This window comes from Camelina sativa, chromosome 6, assembly GCF_000633955.1.
Source record: "Camelina sativa cultivar DH55 chromosome 6, Cs, whole genome shotgun sequence".
NCBI lineage: Eukaryota > Viridiplantae > Streptophyta > Magnoliopsida > Brassicales > Brassicaceae > Camelina > Camelina sativa.
Genome location: NC_025690.1, coordinates 6089170 through 6101037, shown reverse-complemented (window position 1 = coordinate 6101037; position 11868 = coordinate 6089170). Strand labels below are relative to the sequence as shown.

Genomic DNA, 11868 nt, shown 5'->3' with positions numbered 1-11868 from the left:
GAGAAGACAAAAGCTTCACAGAGGATTCAGGTGGTCTACTACCAGTTGTTTACCTACCACGTGATGCTTGACTGTTGGCTTTATCGATGATTATTGTGGTCTACTACCAGCGGTCTACCTCCCCTATGTTGCTTGACCGATGGCTTTATCGAGGATTCTGGTGGTCTACCACCAGCGGTCTACCTCCCATCAGTTGCTTGACCATTGGCTTTATCGAGGATTCTGGTGGTCTACTACCAGCTGTCGACCTCCCCCATGTTGCTTGACCCCTGTTTTTTGGCTACTTAATCCGGTTTGATCCGGTTTTTCCTAGGTTGATCGGTTTATTTGATATCTTTTTTAATACTTTACACATGATAAGAAAATGACGTTCTATGCTATTTTCTAAGTTTTTTCTACAGTTGAGATTAGCAAATACCTGAACCGTCTCTCCATACAAGTAGGATCTCCATATCCTTAATGCAAAAACAACAGCAACCATTTCCAAATCGTGCGTAGAATAGTTTTCCTCCTGCTTTCTAAGCTGTCTTGAGGCATAAGTGATCACTTTGTCCCCTTGCATCAAAATACATCCTATGCCAACCCTCGATGCATCTATGTAGACTGCATACGGTTGGTTTGGCTCTATTAGAGCCAAAACCGGGGCTGTTCTCAATGTTTCCTTCAATTTCTGGAATGCTTCTTCCACTTCCTTACTACAAATAAATGGAACTCCTTTACCGGTAAGTCGCATCAAGGGTTTAGCTATTGATGAAAACCCCTTTACGAATTTTTGATTATATCCTTTGAGTCCTAAGAAACTCCAAACTTCCGTCACCAACGTAAGTTTCGGCCATTCTTGAATCATAGCTATCTACTCTGGATCGGCTGATACTCCTTGCTTCGAGATTCGATGGCCGAGAAATTCAATTTCTTTCTGCCAGAACTTACACTTACTAAACTTGGGGAACAACCTTTGTTCCCTCAGTCGCTCTTAACACTTTCTTCAAATGCTCTTGATGCTCTTCGGCAAAATAAGAGTAAATGAGGATATCATCGATAAATATTATCACGAACTGGTCCAGATAGTCATGGAATATATTCATCAATCGCATGAATGCTGCCGGCGCATTGATGAGCCCAAAAGGCATCACTACAAACTCGTACTGGCCGTCCTTGTCCAAAACACAGTCTTCATTACGTCAGGCTCAATGATCGCAATTTTGTGATAGTCTCAGGCTAAATCGATCTTGGAAAACCAACTTGCTCCCCTGAGTTGATCTAACAACTCGTCAATTCGTGGCAGTGGGTATTTGTCCTTGATAGTGACATTGTTAATCCCATGGTAATCTATGCACAACCGCATACTCCCATCCTTTTTGACAAATAAAATTGGGGCTCCCAATGGTGATCGAATAAATCCCTTCTCAAGTAAATCCTCCAATTGGGTCTTGAGTTTGGCTAACTCGGGTGAGGCCATTTGATATGGTTCCTTAGCAATTTGGGTTGCACCCGACTCCAGGTTTATTGTAAAATGATGACTTCTCGGTGGAGCTAATCCTTCTAATGGCTTGAACACATCTCCATAGTCCTTGACTATATCAATGTCATTAACCTTCAAGTCTTTTATGTCACCTCCCCCAACAGCGGTAAGAGTGACAAGATAGACGCTATCTTCCTCAATCGAGTTTCCAACTCTTATGGTCTATGCGAAATATGCCCCTCTAGTTGGACTAATCCCATGGAAGATTAAAGGTGGCTCGCCTCCTCTCTCCATTGTCACTCTACTCTTACTGTAGTCGAGACAAGCTTCTTACCTTGATCGCCATTCCATACCTAAAATGATTTCTAATCTTTTCAACGGCATAACAAGATGATTTGCCGGGAGATTTGTGTCATGCACGGCCACTGACACTCCTTTCAATATCCTCTGGGTCTCTAAAGGTGGTTGGTTACTGATAGAGAGCGGAAGCTTAATAACGGACGAGAACGCTAGATCTCATGGAGAACTCGGATTCACGAACGGATTTTGCTTAGAAGTCGTAACTTGACGAAGAATCAATAGGGATAGGGTCGAGATCGGGAGCGATATCGACGTGGTTTTGCAAGTCATCCTTGCAGGGCTTGAACAAAGACTCTTAGGTTGAGAGTCCTCCTCTCTAGGCTTTACACAAAACTCTCGTAAAACTTGTTTATTCAATAATCGATAGTTCTCCCATTATACAAAACCTAAAACAACTATTTATAATAAATCTAAACACTCTACAAAAACCCTAAAACAATTAAAAGGAAATTATCTAAATTATAATAAAAAGACTTATAAAATATTTGGAGTTATCCAAATATTATGCTACATCAGTTATCTAAATATTACGCTACATCACTTCTCCTCGAGTTGGAAAAGATTCGTCCTCGAATCTTGAGGGGTTCTTGATCGAAGCTGGTTATTTATATTTATTTTTTTCCTCTTCTTCCAACCATAGTAATTTCCAAAAGTGAAGATACAACGTGCCTTCCATCCACACTCCTTTAATGCTTTGTTGAATCGTTGGGGAATTTGACTCATGATGTCATGAGGTGGAATTGGGGGTAACTTTGAAAAAGCCCAAAACATTGTGTTGCTCTTCACGTGATTGATGCCGTAGAATACAGAGACATCCGCCATGGAGGTGGAGTTTTGATGAAGTAGTTCAAGTCTCGCCACCTACAGCCTTTGAATGTCAATTAAATCTTCAACATAGTTTGCATATAAATATGTGAATACTTCACCACCATTACTATCATCGATTGGCTTGTCGTTTGCTGCATACACGTCGAAGATAGGATCACCACTTATATCTGCTAAAGTGTTGTCGTTGTGGACAGCCTTGTCATGGAACGCATCTGCATCGGCTTCTAAGAAAACCTTGTCGAAAACTAGAAAAGTGTTGCCTCCGTTGGTAAATATAACAGGTTTTGTGTGTATAAATTTCACATATTCCACCGCTTGATTAGCGACGTCGTCAACGTCGTCTTGAACCGGAGCCTGGTCGACTCTATTTTGAATAGGATCGTCGTGAACCCCGTCTCGGACCTCGTCCTCCATGTTGAAAACACCAACCTCTTGACAATGATCATCATGCCCAACACGATCTGCATCATCATCGTCATCGTCTTCGTCATATGTGTCGTTGGTATTGACACGATCATCGTTGGCTTTTACATCGGCAACACCGACACCGTCCTCCGAGTCGACAACAACTTCGTTGACATCAAATTTTGGATCTGTAACATACACCATATGATTCAAATCTTTGTTATCACCGTAGATATCAAGAACGATGAAATCTTTGTCGTCAAAGTAACAACTCTCTTTGTAAGCCACCAAAGACCTTCGTCGTTTCAAATTTTGCAAACGATTATACACCAAACTATGGTAATGATGAGGCAAAAAGTGTGTGCATAGCTTCTGCTTAAGTTTATCACAAGATTTAATAGGGTTTTTGCCAGCTTGCTTGCGTGTTTTCTTGACATGTTGCCACCATGTTGCAGCGTGTCCTCGAAATTGTTTAACCACAAGTGAAACAAATCGATCATCTGAAACGCTTTGAAACTCCAAAATCTCTTCAACATCCATCATCCAATCTAGTAATAATTCACTAGAAAATCCACCGTGGAACTTGGGAATATCTACCTTAAAGTCCGTGAACATGATCGAAAGGAAATCAAACCACCAGGAACGTGATGGCTCTGATACCAACTGATAGAGAGCGGAAGCTTTATAATGGATGAGAACGCTAGATATCCTGGAGAACTCGGATTCACGAACGGATCTTACTTAGAACGTCGTAATTTGACGAAGAATCAATAGGGATAGGGTCGAGATCGGGAGCGATATCGACGTGGTGTTGAAAGTCCTCCTTGTAGGGCTTGAACACAAGCTCTTAGGTTAAGAGTCCTCCTCTCTAGGCTTTACACAAAGCTCTCGTAAAACTTTTTTATTCAATAATCGATAGTTCTCCCATTATACAAAAAACCTAAGACAACTATTTATAATAAATCTAAACACTCTACAAAAACCCTAAAACAATTAAAAGGAAATTATCTTAATTATAATAAAAAGACTTATAAAATATTTGGAGTTATCCAAATATTACGCTACATCAGTTACCATCAGTGTGAACAATAACACTAACTTCCTCTTCCTCAAACCCTTTCTCAAACTGGTCGACCATCTCAGTTGTCACAAAACTGTTGGTCGCCCCAAATTTGAATAATACATGCATTGGGTTACCACCCACCAGTAAGTTTCCTTACCACGGTTGAAGTTCCGGTTTCGATTGATCTCTTGTTTGCTCCTTCGAGAATTCACCACCCTACCTTGTGGCATCATCTCTTCCTTTTTCTCCTGACCCACTCTACCTTTTTCCTGTTTACTCCCTTCTTCAACGTTTTCGCATCTCTCTTCAAGTTAGGTGACACTCGCATAGGTAACATCTTGTAATCTACTCGAAATCTCTGGTCGGAGTCCCTTGAGGAATCTTCGAACAATTGAGGCTTCATCATCATTTCCATTATAAAAGTACTTCTGAAGTGTCGTAAATACTTGGCCATAGTCTCGAATGCTCCTTTCCCATTGCTCTATCCCTATGAATTGCTTCTCCAAGCGATCACGGGACTCATGAGGAAAGTACTTGAGCTCGAACTCCTTCTTAAATGTTTCCCAGAATATTGGTAAGTAAAGATAGAGAGAAGCCTCTGTTTCTCACCATGCTCATGCATCTTCCTCCATAAAATTAACTGAGATCTGCCTCATGTACCATCGGTCTCGAAATGCATCTCCAGAGTGTGTAACCATCGGTCTACTTGCACAGTGTTGGTCTCTCCCGTAAACTTTCGAACCCCAAACATCTCATCGTCTTCACCAGCTTCACAATCTGGCCCATTGACATCTCAGCCTGCTGGTATTGGATCCTATGAGTCAAAAGATTCTGAATCATTGAGAGAGTCTATTGAGTCTCTGTAACGCCCGCGAACCAATTTATGAAGTTTTGGTTAGGGTGTCGATCGACACCACTTGTGGTTACGGTCGACACCGTTTGTAGACGGTTTGATGGGTTTGATTTTAATCGTCCGGTTTGCATGGTTGGTTTAGGGGAAGCCCTAAACTCGAGTTAAAAGGGGAACTCGACTTATTTCGTCCTTTTTAGCCGTTTTTGTCAGAGAAACAGAGAGAAGAAGGAGAAAACGTTTTTGAGAGAGATTTGTGAGATCCTTGGCTGTTCCTGATAGATCTAATACTGTGGAGTGAAGATCTTGTGCTTGGAACAAAGGAGAAGGCTTCTAAGTGTTTGATTCGTCGTGGTTGAGTGAGAATCTTCCTGCAAAAGAGGTGAGTGCATGACCATGGCTTATCTAAGTCTGAGAATCCTTTGTTTGATTGATTGGTTTTGTTTTGTAGTGTTGTTCTTGCTTGTGGTGGTTGTGTTATGGTTCTTATAGGTTCCTGAAGCTTTTGGGTGAGTTTGGAACGGATTGGAGGTGGTTAAAAACGGAGATACGAGGATCGGCTTCGAGCAGAACGCGTCTGCGGAGTTGGTGTCGGTCGACACCATGTTTGGGCCAGTGTCGATCAACACCATGTTGGTGTCGGTCGACACCAACTTGTCTGATTCGTGATTTCCTGGTTTGCTGAGTTTGTTTGTTGTTTGTTAAACATTGGAATCTCAGTTGCTTGTGTGTATAGCCCAGTAGATGGGAGGATTGCCTCACTAAGTGTTTATTAAATACTCATGCATCTCAATTTGTGTTTGCGGTGCAAGTAAAGGCAAAGTGTGAACCTGGAATCAAGGCGATGAGGAGGAGGATGATCTAGGGTCTCGTTTGTGTGATGTTGGTTATGTATGGTTATGTTGTTGGAACCTTGGTTAGAGTCATGTTAGGTTGTTGGATAGAATGGCTAGGAATGATATTATATTAATGATATATTGGTTTGGTATTATTAGTATGTTTCCGATGTGCATAATGTTTGTTACTGGTTTAATGATGAGTTGTGGTTTGTTTGGTTTAGTTAAGTAGTATGGGATGCTTAATTATATCTTGTATTTATTATTTAAAAATAAAAAACGGGTTGTTTCAGTCTCAAACACTCTCTGCTCTCCATTGTTTCCTTTCTGACCTCTTTGACCTCCCCTTTGCTTAGCCGGGTTTAGTTGTGCAGCAAACTGCTCGACATGACTGTATTGCCGAGTTCGCGGATATGTAAACTCTGGCGCGTCATAACACATGGGCTCCATCGGAGAATTCCTTGATGTATCTCTGGTATAATTCAAACTAAATATGTTACCCACGTCTAGTGTTTGGTGATCATTTAATTTGATTATTATTTGAAATCCTGGATAGTGCATAGAGAGAAGTTATAAACTCTCTCGGGGATGAATAGTATCTGGAATGACCTTCTAGTGATCGACAATATTTTTTGTTTGTAAAGATTTCACTCTGTATAAACGATAATTTATGCTCAGTCTAGGACGGCACCCCATTTTTAGTTACCATCAACACCAAAATCCAAAGCTCAATTTTCTTTTAACTACTCATTTTTAAATAATGGCTGTGATTGGAGACTTATCTTTTGCGGAATTCATTTTTTTTTTTGAAAAACGCACATGAACACCAATCAACAATTTTGTTTAATAAATTTGTAGTTTTGTACCGAAAGCAAAAAGTGACATACTGCGGTTTTGTAAGTAGAAAATGGCTTTAGACCGCTTTTTTAGAATGAATTTGTTTTTAACCAGCGGTCCGATCAAATACGCAACAGTTCTTTTTTTAATAATTAAAATATAGTGTATTATAGATGTATTATTATTTCTTCCACAAATATATTTTTATCTAGCTAATATTTCTTCTATCCTATCAAACAATATAACAATAATACTGTATTTTATTTTATTTTAGTATTAGATAAACATTGAAAATATGTGATATTATGGCGTACTAATTTTTGTTAAAAACATGTTATAAGAATAATATTCTCACCCTCAACATGTTATAAATATAATTATTCTCTCACTTTTTTTTAAAACATTTTTCTCTTTCTTTTTTCTATTGGACAAAATCTATTGTACATCTTCATTAAAATTCATAATGGTATTTAAAATTCAGAAATTAAAAATTTATTTGTTAATAAAAATAAAAATAGATAATTATACTAGTTATTAATAAAATAATATGAAATCCGCACCACAAATTTTTTTCACCGATCAAACATTATTTTGTACCGCTTATTTTGGAATAACCGCACTTGTCCCGCAAATATATTTGTCCCGCACGTACCGCAGTTGAACCGTACCGCACTATCAAATTTTTTGTCCCGCACAACTAAATCCGCGGTTACCATTCGGACCTAATGTCCACACTGTTCAGAGTGTGAAGCACATACCTCACCTACTTACCTTGTATATTAAATAAAAAAAATCAATATGCATAAATAACTATGTATATTAAATAAATAAAAAAAGTCAATGTGTTTAAAATAAATATTCAATAGAACACAAGAGTTTTGCATATCTATAAATGAAGCAGTCAACTTTTCAGATACACAATTTTATAAAATAGAAAAATCAATTGTATCATAAAATCAAATCTGATAAAAAAATCATGAATTTAACTCGACATCCAGGCGAGACGAATCAAAATAATGATCTCACATATCATAAACCATATCTTGGACCACCAGGAAAACGAAAAATTTTTATCATCATGATCGCTACCACCTATGTTTACGTGTTTTTTATTCAATGTTTTCTTATTTTTCATATTGTTTTTCTTGTCATTTTCTTTGTCAAATGTCGTGGTAATTGTCATCGTTACATTTACCGTTTGGTTCTTCGTTATACTCTTTTTGTTCTTCTTCCTCGTCAACTTCTTCACATTCTTCCACTGAAATTTTTTTTTAGAGTACCACACAACTTGTTAACCCAGTAAACTCCAAGAACAAAATCATTTCTTTTCTCATAAAAATAAAAAATAAGATAGATTTGAACCTTCTAAAAATTTTCAATATTTATAATAGTTTAAAATTTTAAACTTATAATATTTAAAAACTTTGTAAAAGCTAAGAACTTTTAAAAGTTTCAGTATTTATAATATTTAAACTTTTAAAAATTTTAAATATTGTAATATATTTTTTTGAAACTTTTTAAAGTTTTAATTTGATCAAATAAAAAACCGGATCAAACCGAATATACTTTTAAACTTGAACGGCTGATAAATCAAGATTTCCTGCTCATTCGTTGTTGGAAACATATTAATCTTATTTATACTGGTTCTGAACCATTGTATAAAAAATTTCTAGCCGATGTGGGATATTGTGCATAGTTCTTTTATTTCCATAAATTTAAAATTTTCTTTTTTTTTCTAAAAATTTCTGGAAATTTAAAAAATGTTAATACATATCAAATATATATTAGTATATATTTGACGCATATCAAATATATATTCAATAAATGTATTTTATAAACTAGTACAGTACATTTAATTTAATTCCAAGGTGGAATCAGAAAATTGCATTTACTTAAATATAATCTTCACATTGCGGTTTACCCTGAACAAATACACTTTTTGTTCCTCCATGTCTCTCAACTATGCTTTATATAACAATTAAAAAGGGAACATCATATAAGAAGAGTCTGACGTATCGACAAAAAGAAAAGCTCTAGAATTTTGACAAATTCTCCTTTTTCTCCGGTCATATTTTGTTAGCTGACAAATACACTCACCTTTTAAATATATGAGTCAAACATAGATGTAAAAGCATGACTAGAATGTCAAAGAATAGACGACGACAACAACAACACATCCTGAATTTAAATTTGACACTTTCTGAATCAAAAACCTCTTTATGTACAACAAAATCTTTAGAGGCAAGAAAATTAAACTCTCAATCACTCAAAACACAAATTTTGTAAAACAAACATAAATTTAAGGTTCCCTTTTTTTTTTTATGTATGTATGTAAACTAATCACAACAAACAGGACATCTAACAAGACCATTCTCATTACAATCAGGACATGTTTGAAACCCATACTCTCTCTCTTCCTTTACACTTTCATCATCATCCTCTTCTTCATCCTCATTGTCTTCATCTTCATATTCATAGTACACTTTGCAGCTCCCTGAACATGTCTCACACGGCACAAACCTTACATCTCCACAAGCCTCGCATTCTTGACCATTACCATTTTGGTTTTCTTCCACCCTCTCGCAGCCTTCAAGAAGCTTCTCCAACTTCCCATCTTCATTCAACTTTCGAATCTCCTCTGCTCCACCAAGATACTTCCTCCCCAAGAAAACTCTAGGCAATGTGATCCCAACGCCATTGTTGAACTTATCCCCTAGCAGCTCCTTCAACTCCTCCTTGAAACCCGAATGCATCGATACATCTCGCTCATCCACTCTAATCCCAAGACTTTTTAGTATAACCCGGACATCGCAGCTTTCCTCATATGTCTTCCTTATACCTCTAAGACTTGTGAAGTAAAGTGTCACTTTCTCTTTAGCAACAACACATTCTCTTGTTTCATCCAAAGACTCCTCCTTTTCATCAACAGAGAAACTAAAACTTGGATTCAATCTGAAATCGTGAACCGAAATGTGAAACGGATGATCAGAAGGAAGTTCTTGAAGCGATTTCCTAAACGAAGAAATGATCTCAGGATCAAAATCTTCAAACCCTTCTGCTTCCTCCATTTGAAGCCAAAGCGTCTCACCATTACCATTCGACTTAGCATGTTCGCAATCACCACCATTACGTGAAACATTAAACGAAAAGCTCCTCACATGATTTGGTGATCGTAAAGGACTAAGATTGTCTTCAAGCCCATCCATCATTTCCCATGTATTAATCGTTTCAGGCTCCCCTGGAGGCGTCTCAATCGGTGTCTTCGGCACAACCTTTGGGATCTTCTCATTCATCATACTTGACCAAACCTTTGCCTCCATAAGCTTAGCCTGCAATTCCAAATTCATTTTCTCCTTATCAGACTTCTCTCTGACCACATTTGAACCAAACCCATTACCCGTTTTCGCAGATTCATCGGAAACAAGCTTATCGCTCAAGTCTGCCAAGTGTTTGTGATTAAGCCCAAAAGAAGAATCGCATAGCTTGAGAGATCCGAGGCTAGAGGAACTTAGAGCCACCATGTGACAGCTGCTATCTTCAGAGTTTTGTGGTTGGTGATGCACAGAGTGGCTTCTCGGTACGTTTACCGGAGAATACCCTCGCTGGCAATGAACACAACGCTTACTACGATGCTTGGAACTCGCACAACCCATAACTGATCTCAAAATCAAAAGCACAAAAAAAATGGATTTGGGGAATAAAAAGTTGGATTTGGAGACAAGGATTTTGTGAAATCGAGATGAGTTATGTCGAGATTTGTGAAAATAATAGCTGGAAACAAAAAAGCAAAAAGATTTCGAGATAAATCTGAAATAAAAATTAAAACTTTTTTCTCTTCTCTGGATTTGAGATCAATCTCCAAAAACAGAGATCCCAGAACAGAGACCAAAACAGAGGATTATGGATTCTAAGGAAGAAAAAAAAAAAAGAACGAGAAAGAGAATGATTTTAACAAAGAGAACACAAGGACATGTTGTTCATCATGATGATCATCGTCTGGGTTTTACAAAGTCTCTCTCTCTCTCTCTCTCTCTCTCTCTCTTTTTAAAAATGTTCGAAGAAGGAAGGAGAGAATGTCAAAGTTTTAGAAAAGTTGAATAATTTTTATTTCAAGGTCACAACACAATTTGGTAATTTTTTCAATTTGACTCTCCTTCTAGTCGTGTTTTAAGGGTATGTGAAGGTGCGTGATAACACGCTCCATTTTATTTTAAAACTTTTTTGGATTGCTTAAATTAGGAATCATATCTACTAGTTTTTGATATGTCATTTTCTTTAATTTCATTTTTTTTTCCTTCTTCTTCATTTCGTAAAATAGTAGATTTGATATTTAATTTTATAAATGATGAATTTGATTTTATAGGAATTTATTTTGTTTTTGTATCTACTAACTGTGTGATAGTTATTAATGGCCGGCATAGTATTTCAAAAATTTATAAGAATTGTAGGTAAGGTTTAAGGATCACCACAAATTATTTCTATACATTTTTTTGATATTTTAATTAATTAATATTATATATATGGATATCCATGATAAGATAGAAATTAATCAAAAATTAAAATAAAATATAAAATAAATAGCAAGAGAATTTTGTTTACTAATATATAGAGGTATATAAAATAATATACATAAATGGTTTGCTTATATATAGAAAAGTCTCCTTATATATAGTACTGATAAATTCTATTTAATCATTTATTTTCATTTTAACATTATCACATTATTCAAGACTTTGGATATATATATATATATATAATAAATTACTAAGGTTAAAAACATTATCTATTAAAATTTTGTATTTAGTTACAACAGACATATTTAATACACATAATTAAATATACTTTAAGTAAATTTATGAGACTCTGGTATCTTATTATATAAAGTTAGGTTTTGAAAGTTAGCCATTAACAAAATTTTGACATGTGTCAAGCTATCAAGATTTTGACATATGTAAAAGTTAATAATTAATAGAAAGAATTTGATTACAAAAAAAAATATTATTTATAAAAAAAGATACAAAGTTTTTCTATATACTTATAAGGAGATTATATATATATATATTTCATAAAATTCGAAACTATATTTATTTACTTATTTTTAATTTTAAGTTATTAATTCTACAAAAAAATAGAAAACGGGAAAAGAAAATATACAGTTAATTATTAATTCTAAATTTCAGAAATAATTTATTAATTCTCATATTTAAATAATTTATTCAAAAACAAA

The 11868-nt window shown here is 35.9% G+C and overlaps 1 protein-coding gene across 1 annotated transcript; it reads right to left on the bottom strand.

Annotated features, from left to right (window-relative positions):
* LOC104790522 (uncharacterized protein At3g28850-like) lies at positions 8823-10754 on the bottom strand. The gene has a single exon (XM_010516299.2). The coding sequence runs from the start codon at positions 10292-10294 to the stop codon at positions 8978-8980; it is 1317 nt and encodes a 438-aa protein (XP_010514601.1). The 5' UTR covers positions 10295-10754; the 3' UTR covers positions 8823-8977.